The following is a 19,634-nucleotide window of genomic DNA, read 5'->3' as shown; positions in this document are numbered from 1 at the left end:
GACAATATCAAACAGTCTAGCATCAGAGTCCCAGAGGAGAATTCCCAGAAGGATAAATAGGAAAAAACACACCAAGCATATTATAGTCAATCTTTTGAAAGTCCAAAAGAAAATGTAAACTTTAAAATCTGCCAGACCAGGTGAAGCATTGAATTCAAGATAAAATTTACAATTATGATAGCTAACCTCTCACCAGGAAAAAATGGAAGTCAGAAGACAATAGTAAGATCAAGAATGACAGACAGACAAAGAGAAAGGACAGTTTGAGGGATGGATATATGCATATGAGTATACACACATGTATTGTGTGCATGTGTGTGTATTTAAAGTAGAATAATGAAAATATTTAAATAAGCAATAATTAGGTTTTAAGTAATTTTTTTTTGGTTTTCAGTATACAGGAGTCAAATCTTTTATAAATTTTAATTTCAACTACTGATTGTCTATTGCCAGTAAGTAGAAATACACTCGGTTTAATAAATTAATCATGTATCCTATAACTGGTAAACTAAACTCCCTTTTTATTTCTTGTAACTTTCAAAAAGATTTCATTAGACTTTCTACAGGCACTTATGTCTTCTGTGAATAAAGAAAGTTTAATTTTTTTTGGAAATTTGAATGTTTGATTTCTTTTTATTGCTTGATTGTATCGGCTGGAACCCATAATACAATATTTATTACTGTCACTTTGGTAGTATTACTAGCAGAATATTAGTATTATTCTACTACAATAAAAGTAGTGATAGCAGAAATCCTTGTCTTGTTCCCAAACTTAAGGAGAAAGCATTTACTTTTTCACCATTCAGTATCATCTGAGAGCTACATAAAGGTTTTTCAAATATGCTTTTTATTAAGTTGAGGAAATTCCTTTCTCTTTCCAGTTTTCTAAGAGTTTTTTTTTTTAAATCAGAATCTTATGTCAGATATTTTCTAAAGATTTTTCTGTATTTCTTGAGAAGATTCTACCTATCATATGTTTATCTATCTATCTATCTATCTATCTATCATCTGTCATCTATCTATCATCCATCATCCCTATATTTACCTTGTTGATATGATAAATTACATTGGTTGATTTTTTAATGTTATGCACCTTGAACTTCTAGGATAAATTCAAAGTAGTCATGATGTGGAATACCTTTGATATGTTGTTGTGTTCAAATTGCTTACATTTTAAAAATACCTCTATATCAATAAGAGATATTGGTAGTTTTATTTCCTTATAATATCTTTGTCTGGTTTTGATATCAGACTAATGTTGAATTTAAAGAATTGTTTGGTCATTTTTTAACCCTCTTGAATATTCTGGGAAAGGATGTGTATATTGTTATTATTTCTTCTTAAAATGTTTGCTAGAATTCGATAGTGAATACACTTGGCCCTAATAAGTTTAGGACCATGTGGATTGTTTATTTTCAAGTGAGCTTTACAAATTGGTGTCTTCCAAGGAATATTTTCACTAGTTTTCAAATTTATAATCACAAAGCTGTTCGTGATATATCCTTGTTAAATTTATGTCTGTGTCATTTTATAGTGATATGTGGTTATCTCTTTCATTCCTGATATTGGTAATTTGTATATTCAGTATTCTGTTTCTTGATAATTCTGGCTAAATGTTAATCAGTTTTATTAATACACCTAAAAAACAGCTTTTGGTTTCATTTTATTCTCTATTGTTTTTCTGTTTTCTATTTTAATGATTTCTATTTTGATTGTTTTTTCCACTCTTTTGATTACTTTAGGTTTCATTGCTCATCTTTACCTTTAGTTTCTGAAGGAGGAATCTTTGGTCATTATTTTATCACTTTGTTTTAATAAAAATATTGTTTCTGGCAAATATCCCCCTAAGTACTGCTTTACCGATATTTGATTGATTTTGATACGTTGTATTTTCATCATTTTATTAAGTTCAAAATAATTCCTAATACCAATTTTTTACCTACTTATTTTAAAGTTTATATATTTATTTTGAGAGGGGCGAGGGGCAGAGAGAAGGAGACAGAAAAATCCCAAGCGGGCTCCATTGATAGCACGGAGGCCCATACAGGGCTTGATCCCAGGAACTGAGAGACAATGACCTGAACCGAAATCAAAAGTCAAACACTTAACCTCCTGAGCCACCCAAGAGCCCCTCATACCCTTTTTGATTTCTTCCCTGAGTCATGGGTTATATATAAAATTTGTTACTTGTTTTTAAATATTTAAGGATTTTCTAGATGACTGCCTAGTATTAATATATACTTTGCAAGGCTTGATAGATAATATTGTTTAAATCTTCTACAGACCCTGTTCTGTCAAGGATTGAGAGAAGGCTGTTAAAATCTCTGACTGTAATTATGGATTTCTTCATTACTTTTTTCTCTCCTATAAATTTTTGTTTCATGTATTTTGAAGCTATGCTACTAGGTTCATAAATGTTAACAATTATAAATTCCTCTGGATTATTGACTAATTTATCATTATGAAACTACCTTTTCCCTGGTAATGCTCTTTTCTGAAACACATTTTTCTTATATTAAAATAGTCACGCCAGTGTTCACATCAATTTACTTTTAACTTATTTTAAAATTTCAAGTGATTTTCTTGTAGGTAACATGAAGTTGGTTATTCCTTTTTTTTATCTGATGTGATGATCTGTGCCTTTTAATAGGAGAATTGAAGTTATTATGTTTTATGCAATTATTGATAGAGTTAAAGTCTGTCTACTTGATATTTGTTTTCTATTTTTCCCATCTGTTTTTTTTAACCTTCCTTATTTTCCTGACTTCTTCTGGACTAATTTTAAAATAATTCTATATGTCATTTTTTCTCATATCAGCTCTATTTTGTGATTTTAGTGGTTGCTTTAAGATTCATAGTATACATTCTTATCAACTACCTTCAAATTATATTATACCATTTCACTGATAACACAAGACCTTACAAGTATATTCTTCCATTTCTCCTTTTTGATCTTTGTGATGCTGCTGGCATACTATTTTTCTATATATACCATAAACTTCACAATATATTAATTGTGATTTTGTTAAAGAATAATAAAAGATAGAATTACCCATATTGGTGCCCCTGCTACTTTTCTTCATTCCTTTGTGTAGATCCATATTTCGAACTGGCATCATCTTCCTTCCTGACCGAAAGATTTCCTACATCATTTCTTCAGTTCAGGTCTGTTGGTGAAATTCCTAAAGATTTCATACATCTGCAAATACATTTTCCTTTGTTTGGAAACATTTTTTCTAAAAAAATCAACTCTAAGTTGGCAGGATTTTTTTTAATACTTTAACGATCTCACCTCCACTGGCTTGTCACTTGCCTTGTTTCCAAGAAGTTTGTTGACATCCTTTTGCGCTGTTCCTCTGTACCCGATGCATTCTGATTTCTTCCTGATGTCCCTACCTCATTAACTTACATCTAAGCACTTACGGTATTAGTAAGCTTTATATATGAGTAGAGATGCCTTTATCTGTGCAAGGACTCCTGGATAACTAATGAAAATTAAGATATTCCCTTTAAAATTGGTTCTGCACCATTTGATTATGAAGTGAGTCGTCATTTTCTCGAGGTTTCTAACCTTAATTTGAGGAAACAAATTAAGTTGTTGTGAGCTGCCATATAGTACAGGTTACTTGGCAAATAATTGAATGTCACCTCCCACCAAGAGCCAACAATAAACTGAAACCCTCTCACTGGCAAGGAACTGAATGGTGCCAACATCCATATAAGCTTGGAAACAAATGCTCCCCAAGTTGAGAGTCAGGTGAAAAACTAGCTCTGGTGAACACCTTGATTGGAGAAACTAGCTAATCCATACCTCTCCTCCCCCCAAAATTGAAAAGATGATAATGTGTTTTATTTTAAGCCTCTAAATTTTATCATGATAATATTGTTACAGAGCAATAGAAATCTAATACATGCTCCCTTCACCCTTTCTTCCTTTGAGACTCTAATTACCCATATTTATGACCAGATGAAACTGTCCCACAGCTCACTGTTCATTGTTTTTTCACATTCTTTTTTCTCTCTCTCTTTCATTTTCGAGAGTTACTATACTCACAATCTATGTCTCAATTTCACTAATTTTAGCTTGTGCATTTTTGCAGGTGTTTAATCTTATCTTTTGTATTTTTTAGGTCAAAGATTAAATTCATCATCTCAGTAAGTTCCATTTGGGTCTTTTTTTATATCTTCATGTCTCTATTTTATTTTAGGAAATACGTAATGCAGTTATAATACATATTTTAATGTTCTTATCTGCTAATTCTAATGTCTGTGTTCATTGAGAGTCAGTTTTATTTGTCTGAATGTCCTCTTCATTATTGTTTGTGTTTTCCTGCTTCTTCATTGCCTGGAACTTTTGACTGAATAACATTATGAATCTTCCTTTGTTGCATTTTAGGCTTATTTGTTTATATTCTTATAAATACTTCTTTAAAATTTTTAATGTTTATTTTTTAGAGAGAGAGTGCAAGAGTTGGGGTGGGGGGGCAGACAAAGAGAGAGAATCCAAAGCAGCTCCCCACTGACAACACAACACCAGATGCAGGGCTTAAACCCATGAACTGTGAGATCATGACTGTAGCCAAAGTCAGGCACTCAACCCAATGAGTGCCCCAGGCTCCCCTATTCCTATAAATATTCTTGAGCTTTGTTCTGGAAAGCAGTTCTTGAAAACAATTTGTTTATTTTGGGTCTTGTTATTATAATTTGTTAGTTGAGTCCAGAGAAGAGCTCCATCTAGGTAAAATTACAGGTATATTTCATCTGATTGTGCTTCATTTTATTGCACCTCACAGATGTCACAGTTTTTACAAATTGAAGGTTTGTGGAACTCTTGGTGAGCAAGAGTATTGGATGCCATTTTTCCAATAGCATTTGCTCACTGTATCTCTGTGCCACAGTCTGGTAATTCTCACAATATTTCAAACACTTTATTATTATTGTATTTGTTATAATGATTTGTGATCTGTGATCTTTGATGTTACTATTTTAATTGTTTTGGGGGGATCACGAACTGCACTCATATAAGGCAATAAACTTAATCACTAAATGTGTGTGTTTTGACTGTTCTACAACTGGCCGTTTCCCTGTCTCTCCTTCTCCTCATGCCTCCTTATTTCTTGAAACACAACATTGAAATTAGGCCAATTAATAACTCTGCAATGGCCTCCAAGCCTTTAAGTAAAAGGAAGAGTTGCACATCTCTCACTTTAAAATCAAATGCTAGAAATGATTAAGCTTAGTGAGAAAGGTATGCCAAAAGCCAAGCTAACCTGAAATCTAGGCCTCTTCTACCTAACAGCTAAGTTGGGAATGCAAAGGAAAAGTTCTAGAAGGAAATTAAAAGTGCTACTCCAATAAACACCTAAATGTGAAAAAAGCAAAACAGCCCAGTGCTGATAGAAAAAGAAAGTTTGAGATCAGGTCATGATCTCACAGGTTCATGCATTTGAGCCCTGCGTCAAGCTCCACGCTGACAGTGCAGAGCCTGCTTGGGATTATCCGTCTCTCTTCTTTGCCCCTACCCCACTCACTCTCTCTCTCTCTCTCTCTCTCTCAAAATAAATAAACTTAAAAAAAAAAAAAAAGAAAACAAGCCTTTGTATAATAAGCACAAGATAAAGTAGCAAGTGCTGATTTAGATCCTGCAGCAAGTTATCCCTAAGATCTAACTAAGATAATTAATGATTTAGTTTTGCTACACTAAATATAAGATTTTCAATGTAGATGAAATAGCCTTGTATGAGAAGATGTCATCTAGGACTTTCACAGCTAGAAAGGCAAAGTCAATGCCTGGCTTCATAAGATAGCTGACCCTCTCATTAGGGGCTGAAGCAGCTGGTGACTTGAAGTTGAAGCCAGTGCTCATTTACCATTCAGAATGTTCTAGGGATCTTAAAAACTGTGGCAAATTAACTGCCTATGCTCCAAATATGGAACAACAGAGCTTCTAAGACAGTACATTTGTTTGCAACATGGTTTACTGAATATTTTAAACTATTTCCCTACTGCTCAGAAAAAAAAAAAATCCCTTCAAAATATTATTGCAGGATAAAAGAGTAACTTTGACTTTCAAGTCTTATTATTTAAGAAATACATTTCAGAGGCTATAGTTGCCATAGGTAGTGATTCCTTTGATGGATGTGGACAAAGTAAATTGAAAACATCTGGAAAGGACTCACCATTCTGAATGCCATTAAGAACATTTGTGATTAATGGGAAGGGATCAAAACATCGATGCTAACAGGAATTTTGAAGAAGTTGATTCTGACCCTCATAGGTGACTTTTTTTGTTTTGGGGTTTTTGTTTGTTTGGTTTTAGTTTTGATTTGGGTTTGGGTTTTGTGTTGTTATGTGGAAAGATGAATCCAGTCCCTGGTTTTCCATCTTGGTTAGAAGCAGGGATATATATATATATATATATATATATATATATATATATATCTGTATATATATATATGGGATATGTATGTATATGTATTTCCATCTTGGACTGTATTTCCATATGTTTTTTCATCTTGGTTAGAAGCAGGGATATATATGTATATATATATACATAATTGTATATATATATGGGATATGTATGTATATGTATATATATACATATATATGTATACATACACATATATATGTATGTATACATATACATGTATAGTGTTTTAAGAGATACAGTGGGAGAAAGTCAGAGAGAGAGGGAGGGAGAGGAGAATCCCAAGCAGTCTCCATGCTCAGCACAGAACCTGACATGGGGCTGGATCCCATGACCCTGGGATCATGACCTGATCCGAAATCAAAAGCCACCCATGCACCCCTACTTAGATATTTTTAATTTTACTTAATATTAAATACATTTCTTGATAATATTTTTCAGGCTTTTTCACTTTAAATATTTTTTGTAAATGGAAGAGATAATTTAGTCAGCATTCTGAGATAGCACAGAAAATATAATTATAAATAGTTTATGACAAGAATATAAATACAAAGCAGGTCTTGACTGGAGACAATATGACAATTGAGATGTTATAAGGAGCAGAAAACAAATCAATATTATAGAGTTAGGACTATAGATTCTGTCACAAGAAACAACAGCTAACACTAGGAACACAGCTGAAAAAGTGCAGTAGAATGAAACAGATGCAGAAAAATATCACAAATAGAAGTTTTAAATTTTTTTCAGATTTGTATAATTATGATTTAGAATACAGAATTACTGAATCATATATTGTACACCTGAAACCAATATAACACTGCATGTTAATGATACTGGAATTAAATTTTAAAAAATAAAAAGAATTTAACCTAAACAGTAAAGTTTAATTTTATTTTTCTAATTTACCATTTGGTAGCTACTATATATAAGCTATTTTGATTAAAAATGGAACAAAAATAAAAACATATTCTGCTTTTGCTCTCTAGAAAATTAGGACTTTTGTCAAAATAGAGAAAGCTCAGCACAAGGAAATGAATGCCTACAACAAAAAGTGGAAAATTATTATCAAGAATATGAACGTCGACAGGTGCCTGCATGGCTCAGCGGGTTAAGCATCCAACTCTTTACCTTGGCTCAGGTCATGTCTCATGGTTTGTGAGATCCAGCCCTTCATCAGGCTCTGCGCTTACGGCACAGAGCTTGCTTGGGATTCTCCCTTTCTGTCTCTCTATGCCCCTCCCCCACTCTCTCTCAAAATAAATAAATAAACATTAAAATGTATGAAAGTTCTAGAAAATATATGAATTTTCTAAATATTTAAAAATATTAACCTTAATTATTCTGAGATTGTTTTTTATGAATTTAATCATGATACTATATTTATATATTAATCTTCTGGAATAACATATTATTCCTTTAGGATAAAAAATATTGTGGGCAAGGAAATATGTATACACAAGAAAATGTAGATACACTTTTTCTCAATTTGAAAAAAATTGTCAAATTTGTTAAATGTACTTGCATTGTACCCAGATGCTTAAATTTGTGTGTAAGTTAAAACATTCTTTTAAAATCCCAAAAGAGTTTGTTAAGAGAATCCTTTCTGAAAATGAACCTAATATATGAAATTAATCCTCCAATTATTAAGAATGGCTTGCAGGTAAATTTTGTTGTCTTGTGTCTTCTTTAAGCTTTTTTGAACATATAAAAGTAACATTTAAAAATTAATTGTGAGGTTTTACTGATTTTTATCTCACAGAGAAAATAATTTACATAGCAGAAAAGCTTCTTGGACAAGTATTATCAGGCCTAATATTATAAATAGCTTTTCAAATTTTAATTTAATGGATTTTTATAATTACAGAAATGTAGATACAAAGTTCTGGAGCCTCTTCTCAAAATCACCTGCATCACTCTTAAATAAGCCAAGCGGCACTAAGACATCATTTATGGATGCAATTTTTAATTGGCATATTAACCTTTAAGTAACTTTAACATATTATTTGTGTTTCTTCCTAAATTTTTTAGAAAAGATTTCTAAACACTATAATTTTAAAAATCTATCTGATGGGACTCCTGGATGGTTCAGTCTGTTGAGTGTCTGATCTTGATTTCAGCTCAGGTCATGATCCAATGGTCAGGGGATCAAGCTCCATGCTGCACTTCAAGATGAGTGTGAGACCTGCTTGAAATTCCCTCTCTCTCTCTCTCTCTCTCTCTCTCTCTCTCTGTCTCTCCCTCTGCCCTTCTTCCCCACTGATACTTTCTTGTGCTCTCTAAAATAAAATAAAATAAAATAAAATAATAAAATCTGGGTTTTTTTTCTGTACAAGAAAAATGCCAGAAATATCAGACATTAATCAGTACTTATTTTGAGAAATTAATAATAATTTAGTTGTTTTAAGATTTTTAAGTCCTTAGGGGTGCTTGGATGGCTCAGTTGGTTAAGCGTCTGACTTTGGCTCAGGTCATGATCTCGCGGTTTGTGAGTTCGAGCCCCGCATCAGGCTCTGCTGACAGCTCAGGGCCTAGAGCCTGCTTTGGATTCTGTGTCTCCCTCTCTCTCTGCCCCTCCCCTGCTCATGCTGTCTCTCTCTGTCTCAAAAATAAATAAAACATTAAAAAAAAACTAAAAAAATTTTAAGTCTTTAATAAAAAATTTAATCTTACTCACCGTGTGTAAACTGATTTTTAAAATTTAGGCTACTGGGATGGCTGGGTGGCTCAGTGGGTTAAGGTTCCGACTCTTGATTTCGACTCAGGTCACCATCTCACATTTCGTGAGATCCAGCCCCACATAGCCTCTGTGATGACACCACAGAGCCTACTTGGGATTCTCTCTCTCCCTCTCTCTCTGCTCCTCCCCTGCTCATGTTCTCCTCTCTCTCTCTCTCTCTCTCAAAAATAAACTTTAAAAAATCCTTAAAAATAAAATAAAATAATTAAAATTTAGAGTACTAAGGAAGTTTTGGAAAATGCACACACCACATCAGGTAATAGATTAAAGTTTCCCAATATATATTTTCATTGTCAGTAACATATTAAATTTATTATACTATTTCATAATAATCCTAAAGAACAGGTCGGTGTGATCTTTTAGATAAATTGAGTCAATTGCATTGGATCTTCTGAAAATAATGGCCAATTCTAGAAATTGTATTTGACATGTTATTGCATTAAAAACAATATGGAAAATAATACTTTATATAAATGCTGTTAATTGGAATAATATGGCAGTTAATTAAGCTACATAGGTGTTTGAGCCTCTTTTTTTTATTTCCAGATGTGTTAATGAACTGCAGCCTACATTTATATTCATAATTGTAAGAGATAAAAACATCATTCTATCCCATTTCCTAGAAATTGGCTCATAGTTAACACTATTTGTCCAGCTCTTTTGTGTTTCTGCAAGAATTAACATGATAAAAGCAGGCACAGTTTTCCAGATTTAATTATATTTTTGCCGTTATCTGATAATGATCTTACTTGATGTTATTTTTTAACAATACTCTGTTTCCTAAATTTTGTAAATCAATGAACAACTTCATACATTTTTTTCAAGAAATTAAACACCTATTACATGGCACTTCAAACACAAGACACTTGGCCTTATCAAAGAAATTGTGGATCTCACTATGCTTAGTTGAAAATTTTAAATATATAAACAGAGCATTAAACCTTTAGGGATTTAGTAAAGGAGCTCAGCTCTTGATCCAAATATACTACAAAAGCCCTTGGCATTGAACTATGTATTCAAGTGTGAAGAATTTCAGTAGTTGAATGCCTTTAGATTCCCCTTACACCTCCCACCTCATCCCCAACCCCAGTCCTTTTTATTTTGTTAACTTACATCTAAGCAATTATAATCTTATAATTGAGGAGGGACACCTTTCATCTGTGTAGGGACGCACTTGATAACTAATGAAAATAAAGAATACTCTTTCCAGAAAAATGCACAGGAACACACAATTGTGCATGTGAGACAGGAACCTGTAGACCACCTCAAGAGCTTACCCCTAGAGCTTTCACAGTAACCCAGACAGCAGCTGACCCAGCACCAGAAAATCACCAGTCACTTAAAATTACTACTGCCTCGGAAGAGAACTCCATCCAGACCTAATTAAATCCTGCAAAGTCTGATAGTCTACCCTTTTCCCATTTCCAACTACCTCACCCTTGCACTCCCCATGTAATTCTGTGATTGTATATTCTTAGCCATTCTGTTGCCATTGGCACATACCTCATTTCCTTTTTTCCTTCAGTTATAGCACAAAATATGTTTACTTCTCTTTACTATCCATCCCTGTATCATTCCAATATTGTTCTCTGCTTCCTCTCCCTGATCTAAAGCCCCACTTCTCCTTTCCATCTTTACACTTTAAATATGTCCATTATGTGCCCTGGAGGGCTCTCCCATGGTTAATGGATAATGAGCATTCCAGCATTCCCTGTAGCTCTAAAGGTGAGGTTGTTCACTCTCCCACATTCCGGGTTACTCCTTCCTCTTCCTCAGAGCTTCTCTGAGGTGACTTATTTAAAAAAGTCACTTCTTTAAGGGCGCCCTAGTGGCTCACTCAGTTAAGTGACCAACTCTTGATTTTGGTTTAGGTCATGATCTCACAAACCTGTGAGATCGAACCTTTCTTTGGGCTCTGTGCTGACAGCATGGAGGTTGTTTGGGATTCCCCCTCTCCCTCTCTCTGCCTGTCTCTCTCTCAAAATAGATAAATAAACTTAAAAATAGTCACTTCTCTAAAGCTCTTTTCTACCACACAGCTAGATTATGAGTTTCATGAAGACTTCCCATTCCCAGTTGTATCACAGACGGAAAAACAATGCCTGTGTGCAATACTTACACCATTAAAACATGTTGATTTTTGTGATACAGACTCTGCTTGCTTGTGGGCGAACAGAAGTACATACAAATATCCATGTTTTTTTTTTTCTTTTTTTTCCCCCCAATCCCTAGCACCCTGAACTGCTCCACATGCAGACGGAGTATACACCCCTTTATCAGGCCTGGGACAGCTGGGCCCCCCAGACCTGTGGAGCTGGGGCCAAGTACCAACCACCTGCACAGGCTCCAGTAAGGAGGAGGCCCACCCCCCCGTAAACTACCCTGAAGTGGCAGCTACAGACTGACAACAGTCAGCTCCCATTTGGACTTGTTGCCTGATGGGGTCCAGGGCTTCTCCAACAGCTAGGAGTCCCTGGTGTCTCACTAAATGAAATTCCAGCCAACCAGCAAGTCCCTGTCCTATGATGGCAGGCCAGTATCCTCCAGCTCTGTCTTCGTGGGGGGATACGCACATCTGGGTAGTTTACTACTCAGAGATAAGCAGATGCCTTTTGTCCCCAAGATCCTATTCCTGTGACCAGGCCTCTCTAGACCCACGTCCTGGTCCAAGTCCCTAGTGACCCTCCATTAGGTTTTGACACAAAATGTGAATGAATATTTCTTTCTTTCTGAATAAAGTATAAAACTCTATTGCAAAATTCTACTTGGTGCTGAGAAAAAAAATCAATAGCCATATAATAAACATACTTACAATAATGATGTCTTCTATTAGAAAATACGCTTTAAGTTACTGTTTATATCATTGAAATTGATTTCTGAGAAAGTCTCTGTCTCCTCAGAAACCTCTAGCTAAATATCTCTAACAGTATCCTATCTTACAATATTTTTAAATTAACTAAAATATCTGTATTCATGTTGGCTACATTTTTATCTAGACAGCATAAATACTATTTATATACTTGATTATCCAACATAAGTCCTACAGTCAGACGTAGACTAATTATAATTGTGTAATTTACATCTACAGAATTCTTTTAACCAACTTCATCTATTAGTGATCTTGAAGACAGGTAGTATTATTTATGCAACCCATATGATAAAGATATTTCTATATCACAGTTTATTCTCTCCTGTATATCTTGAACAATATATACATGGTGCAAATTTTCCATAGCATTCCCAAAATACTGAAGTACTAGTTTTTCAATTAACTTACAAAACAAATTCACACATTAATTTTAAAATCATAAAGCAACAAAATGATATATTTAATGACAGAGTTTTACATTAATTACAAAATGTTACAGCTGAAACACTAAGAAATGCTCTTTGTATTTTATTTTGCTCTTGTTAACTTAGTCTAGGATGACCTTATCACATTGCAATGGGTTGTTTGTTTTGAAGTGGCCATTGAACAAACACAACAACATGCTGATTTAAAATTGCCAGAGAAATGTGTCAAAAAATCTAATGTTTTTGAAGTCACCATCAGTCTGCCTGTCTGTATCTCTCTCTCTCTGTCTCTCTCTTTTTTAATTAAAGGGACCTCTTGGGGTGCTTGGGTGACTCAGTCGGTTAAGTGTCCAACTTCAGCTCAGGTCATGATCTTATGTTTCGTGAGTTTGGGCCCTATGTCAGGCTTTGTGCTGACAGCTAGAGCCTGGAGCCCGCTTCGGATTCTGTATCTTCCTCTCTCTCTGCCCCTCCCCCACTCATGCTCTGACTCTGTCTTTCTCAAAAATAAATAAACATTAATTTATAAATAAGTAAGTAAGTAAGTAAGTAAATAAATAAATAAATAAATAAAATTAAAGGGGCCTTATTCTCACTTTCTCTCAGTTTTGATAAAGTCATCCGTAGTATAGTCAGAGGCAAAAAAATTCTAGTGAATTCATGGAATTTACACAATAATTCTAGATTGTGCTATGTCTTGACTTCTAGGAACTTCTATCCAAATACTTGTACTTCTTAATTGTATTTTTAAAATATTGGGGGTAATATTCCTTAAACCAAGCTGCTTGATGACTTTTGTGTCACTGACACAAAATGTTCTCAGAATGTTTTTAACTACATACTGTAAAATATGAATATTTGCAAAATAAATTAATATTATTTTAAAAAGTTTCATCCACATCCACATTGTAAGGGAGTCTGTGTATCCAGTGCATTTCAATTAACATTAGGGTATGAGAAACCTCGACCCAATTATCAAGTCAAAAAATTACACTGAGATAAACACCATTTCATTGAAATACGTTTCCAAACTTATGACAAACGAAAATGTTAAACTGTTTTTTATAATGTAATTTTTTACATCAGTGAGATATGCAAAGATAAAAAGATGCATTTTAGACCTAGGAATAATAATGGTATGATATCATTTTAGGGTAAAGTCAGTCATACCTTTATGGCAGTGGATGCAATTTGAATGTGGTGAAGTCTCCGAAGGGTGCTGTCCCTGTCAATGAAATAGGAAGCAGCTAGTTGATGTAGCGTCTCCAGAGTGACCAAAGAGCTATTGGTGCTGGAATCACTTCCTTCAGATCTTTTGCTCAACTTCCGCTTGTCCACAAAAATTGTGAGTGACTCCTCTCCTGCATTAATAATATTTAAAATTATTCAATTTTCCACTTAAAATCAATTTTTCATTTATCTGCAGGTGAGGAAGTGTAGATTACAGACATAATGAAACAAAAGACTGATAAGTAACAAAAGGGCAAGTTTTACTTTTGTGTCGCTCACCTGGTACCTAGAAAGGTACTTGAGGTATTGAAGGCTGTAAATACTGACTAGTAAATGGTGAAAAACTAGCTTTCGTGGGATGATTTCTCTGGATTTTTTTGACTTTCATATAGTTTAGCTTACCTAAAACCCCTGTGGCACAAAAGCAAATTAAGAATGGAAAATATGTAATATGAACTTAAGTGTGGTGCATGATACAAAGTTGTATTTACTCAGAAATCTTTACTGTAGATCAGCATGACTAATGGAAACATGACCAAGCATATTACTAAACACTAGCCATTTTTTAAAGGTTTTAATATTTTAGTAATCTTTATACCCAACGTGGGGCTCAAATTTACAATATCAAAATCAAGAGTCACATGCTCCACTAACTGAGACAGACAGGTGCCCTTAGCCATGTTTAAAGTGCAGACAAAACATACACAGTAATACTTTGGATTGCACGTAACTTGTTATGTGAGTGTCATGCAAGATGAGCAAACATTTCTATCATTTTTAACTTGATAAATGAGTGATGTCTTGGAATACAAGGAGTAAGTGATGCCAAACATCACATGATCACAATGGGGCCAATGGTTCTGCGCGCTCTCTCTCTCTCTCTTTCTCGTTTGCTCACTGAGGGATTGTGGATGATAGTCTCCCATACTCGGATGATATTCAGTCTCAGGCCATGGTGTTGGCAGAAATCAGTGATTTTTCAGAACGTTAGAAGGTGCCCACAACAGGCACTAGTGTATTTTTTGTCCCTTCAAAGCACCTATGGATAGTCCTTTGCTTTTCCAGAAAAGAGTAAGCTTAGGAATGCTTTGCTTCATTCTAGGTCAGGCTGCCTGCAGATATAGACCCTTTCCTCTGTCTTCTGCCCTTTTGCCAGTTGCATTAAATACAGTAGATGTCAAGAGTTTATTAATACTGTACTGTAGTCAACATCTGTTGGTGATAGTGAAAGTTGTCCTACACAATAATCCTCCTCTCTCTTGTCTCCCTCACACTACCCACGAAGGTTTTCAAAGGTAAGTTCAAGTTAGTTTATTTTTCTTTATAAATAAATTTCTTTATATTTCTTTACTTTGTATTTTCTGTATTATTTTGTATTATGTTACAATATTATAATCATTTTATATGAATTTTGGGGGGTTGTGGGATGAATCATCTGTTTTCCATTATTTCTTATGGGGAAATTCACTTTGATCTACAAGTGCTTTGATTTAAAATCATGTTTCCAGAATGAATTATGGTCGCAAATGAAGGTTTTACTATATACAAATATAGTTATGTAAATATATGTATTAAATTCAGAGGTTCCTGACATGTGGCATTATATACAAATATTATATGTTAATAAGCTCTATGGAAATCACTAACCTCAATGGAAGATTAAGTAGTGCCAATGGATTTTCAAAGGTGAAATTTAAGGTATAATATAATTAAGTTGCAATTTTAAATGTTCAAATGTTTATAAAAATATCAATGTTATTTAAGCTTAACTTTAAGAACTTGCTATCTACAGATTTCCATATTCTTGGATATTCATTTAACACACAATTGTCAGAATTGAGGCTTACTCTTATTCTTTTAGTAACCCACTGTTTAGGGGGCATTATGCCGGCTTAGAAAGTGACAACCCAGTTTTAGAAAATACCAAATAAATAAAATAATATTAATTTTAAAACGACACATCCTCGGAGACTATTCAATTGTAAGTAACAGCTTATATTTATCCACAAGAGATCAGGTCAACTGATATCAGAAATAAAGTATTAACAGTGTTATTTCTGAAAGGTCACATTCTCAGTTTGTATTTGGATCCTCACAGGCAGAGTAGAAATCAAGCAGCCTAACTACAGCAGCTGAAAAAAAAACAAAAACAAAAAAAAAAAACAACTCTCAAAAATATGAATGAGTAGGTCCAATTATGAACAGCACTAGGTCATGTGCATGATAAATGGCTTTCAGGTGAGAACATCTGGAGGAGAAAAGTGAATATATATGTAAATTACTACACAAGCAAATAAAAAGTCCCCACTGACTACTTACCCCCAGAAAAAGAGGATTAACTAGTGTGGAAATTTGAGTGAATGTATCTCAGAAAGACCAGTGAATCGTAGAAAAAAAAAAATCACCTATGTGCCAAGGTTGGGAGAGAATACCAAAACAAACAACATCCTGTACATGGATATAGAAAAAACAGTTCTGTGGTAGTCTGAGAACTCATAATGAGGGTGTATCACAGATGCAAGTGCTATGGTTTGAATGTTTGTTCCCCTCAGAATGTATATGTGAAATCTTAGCCCCCAAAGATGAAGGGATTAAGAGGTGGTGCTTTGGGGAGGTGTTTAGATCAGAGCCCACATCAATGGAATTAGTGCCTTTATAAAAGAAGTTCCAAGAGAGCTCCCTTGCCCCTTCCGCCACATGAAAATACAAGACTATGCAATACTGAAAAGGGCTCTAACCTAACCATGATGGTGCTTTGACCTTGGACTTCCAGGTTCCAGAAGAGTGAGCAATAAATTTCTGCTCGTTTTAAGCCACCCAGTCTGTGGTGTTTTATTGCAGCCCAAATACACTAATACAGCAAGAGGCAGGTCTTACGAAGTAAGGTTAAAAACAAAATGACAAAGATCTTGGTAAATGTAAATTAAAAGAAAACAAAGTTAACAATATTGATATCAGATATTGTAGAATTCGGACCAAATATTAATAAGTGAGAAAAAGAAAAACACTGCATAGTGAGTACTAAAGACTGAAACTTGTCAAGTTGTTTTAATGACAACACTTTTAATAAAGCAGAAAATACCGGAGATATAGGTTAAAATAGTAAAAGAAATGCAAATTCAAAATATATTGATATAGCACTTTGCAATTACGGAATTTGCCCAAATCTGAAAGTTTGACAACCTTGCCAAAGATGTTGGCAAACTGGAAGGAAACATGCCCTCTGATATATTGCTGATGGTAATGCAAAATGATGTAACCAGAGAGAAATCTGGCAATAGTTAGCAATGATTGACTCAGCAGTTCTACTTTTAAAATCTATCCCAAAAAACACTGGTTAAGATATGCAAAAAGCTTCTTACTGTGGCTTTATTTGAAATATTTGTAGCAACCCAGAGACCTCATCAGTAAGAATAAACTATGTTGCATCTACAAAGTAGAATACACTGCAGCCACAAGAAAGAAGTGAGAGGGGCGCCTGGGTGACTCAGTTGCTTCAGCCTCTGACTTGATTTGGGCTCCATTCATGATCTCCCGGTTTGTGGGTTGTCTGGCATTGGGCTCTGCACTGACAGTGTGGGAGCCTGCTTGGGATTCTCGGTCTCCCTCTTTCTCTGCTCCTTCCCTGTACACGTTCTCTCTGTATCTCATTCTCTCTCTCTCTCAAAAATAAATAGACATTAAAAACAGAAAAGAAAAAAAAGTGAAAATGACTTAAAACATTTATTCACATAAGTTTTATGAGTTTAATATTATGACTAAAACAAAATTGTGGATGATTTGGCAGTTCTCAAGTGATTTTATTTAGAAAGTACACCGAAATATCCAAGTTTAGCCTCCTTGCATTTACAGTGTTTTCTACAGATTCCTGTAGATGGAAAGAAGCGTAACTATCTATTCTTTGAAATAATATCTAATTTTTCTTCAATTCAGTGATACATTAAATTTAAAATGTTGGTTCAATTGATTTATTAGAAATTATAAACGTTGAAAGAAATTAGTTTTGCCTTCTGGAGATTCAAGAAAGCCTTTTAAATACGTAAGGAGAGTCATCCTCACGGTCTCTTTTTGTATAGTAGTGACTTTTCTTATTACTGGAGCTGTCCAACATGAATTGAAAAAGTATACATCATTGAGCAGAGGAGATAATTAGACCACTAGAATGGACTCTTTCACTGAATTATGAGGTACTGGAAGGAAGAAAAATATGGAATTAATTGTTATAGTTTCAATGTAACTATGCCAACTGCTAGTGCCAAACAGATTTGAGTTTTAATACTGGCTTATATTTAGTAACTGAATGACCTTGAATTGTATAACTTGACTCAATTTCCTCTCATGGAACTTGAGTATAGTATTTCTTCTACTAAGAGGAGCTATAGGTATGAAACAGATAACATCCATAAAAGGTTCAGAATACGACTAGACTGTAGTAAGAATTTGAAAGTTGTTGGCAAGGTATTATTCTCTTTTATTCACCCAATTTCTTAAACTTAAAATAAAATAACTCATTCCATATCTGCACATTTCTAGTAATTTTAGCTGCATTGTGATATTTGTGATGGACAGAAGCTTCTATTTCTACTTCTTTTACATATCCATGAACCCTGGTCCTACAATCTGTATCCACACATAGAAAGTAAATATCTCTCAAAATAGTCCTTTAAATACTGTATCCTTCTATATGTCTTCACTCTTCTGATGAAAACTCCTTAGTAGGAATTTTATTAATTCCTTCGTAGGCCCTCAGTTGAGTCATATCTCATGCAAAAAGAGAGGAGTAGCATAAACATATTTTAAAAGCAAATTAAAATACTTGATTTAAAAATATTTTGCAGAGAGGTGCCTGGGTGGCTCTGTTGGTTAGGTGTCCAACTGTTGATTTCAGCTCAGGTCATGATCCCGTGGTTTGTGGGTTCCATCCCAGTGTCAGGTTCCTGACAGCTCAGAGCCTGCTTGGGATTCTCTCTCTCTCCATCTCTCTCTGCCCTCCCCTGCTTGCACACACACTCTCTCTCTCCCTCTCTCTCAAAATAAATAAATAAACTTAAAAAAGAGAGTATTTTGCAGATGTTAGAGTGCCTCATGATAATTTAGAAAATGACACGTAACAAAAACTAAGGATTACTATTTTAGAGTGGTCCTATGTTACAATATGAATGATAACAAATACTAATATAAGTTCAAGCAATCAAAGATGTGCATAGAAAAACGATGGCCCATAGAAAAACATGAGTAACAGTAGTTTCCATTCATTATCTACTGGAGATTAAAAAAAAAATTTCATTTGTTTTCCAAAGTGTCTACATTTGCTTGTAAGGTACAGGTCAATGTGTTTTCCTCCTTCTATCCTGAGAGTATATATATATATAGTGCACAGAGACAATCAAAGGAAAATATTGTAAATATTAATATACTTTATTACTAGTTTTACAGTTCGATCTTTGTTGTTACTAATTTGAAGGAATTATGATATAATATGAGAAAGGAAAACATGAGTTTTGGAGTCAGCTGTATAGGAAGGTAAATCCTGACAGCCCATAGGCCCCTAACTTGATGATTATGGGTCTTTGGTAAAGTTATACATGCCCTTAGCCTTCCCATTTCTAAAAGACAGGCAATAGCTTACTCTCACCTGTTTGAAAAGACTAAGCAATATAATTCCTCCATAGACCCTGGCAGAACACATCTAAGGTGTATAATAAATGTTGGTTTCCTCTATTTTCCTTTTTTTTTTTTTTTTTTTGGTTAGGGCCTAACAGCAAATGAGAAGGTTTTAAATTTTTATAAGTTAGCATTTCATAGATATTGTATTTCACCACAGGAACCTGGACTTAGTCAAACCTGGTTTCTACTGGATCTTATAATCAAGATATATGGGATTATTAGAGATAGCAGTTGGTTATTCTTTCTAACAATTGGATAAAGGGAATCCATTCAGAAGCT

The 19,634-nt window shown here is 34.3% G+C and overlaps 1 protein-coding gene across 1 annotated transcript in view; it reads right to left on the bottom strand.

Moving 5' to 3' along the window:
* The window catches only part of BRINP3 (BMP/retinoic acid inducible neural specific 3), a 409,556-nt gene that overhangs the window by 174,574 nt on the left and 215,348 nt on the right, over positions 1-19,634 (bottom strand). The window contains exon 4 of the mRNA XM_030303111.1: positions 13,629-13,819. Within this exon, the coding sequence (XP_030158971.1) occupies positions 13,629-13,819 (191 nt within the window). The remainder of the gene's footprint in view (positions 1-13,628; positions 13,820-19,634) is intronic.

Source organism: Lynx canadensis, chromosome F1 (assembly GCF_007474595.2).
Source record: "Lynx canadensis isolate LIC74 chromosome F1, mLynCan4.pri.v2, whole genome shotgun sequence".
NCBI lineage: Eukaryota > Metazoa > Chordata > Mammalia > Carnivora > Felidae > Lynx > Lynx canadensis.
The sequence above is the reverse complement of the archived record's forward strand: the minus strand, read 5'-3'. Positions and strand labels throughout refer to the sequence as shown.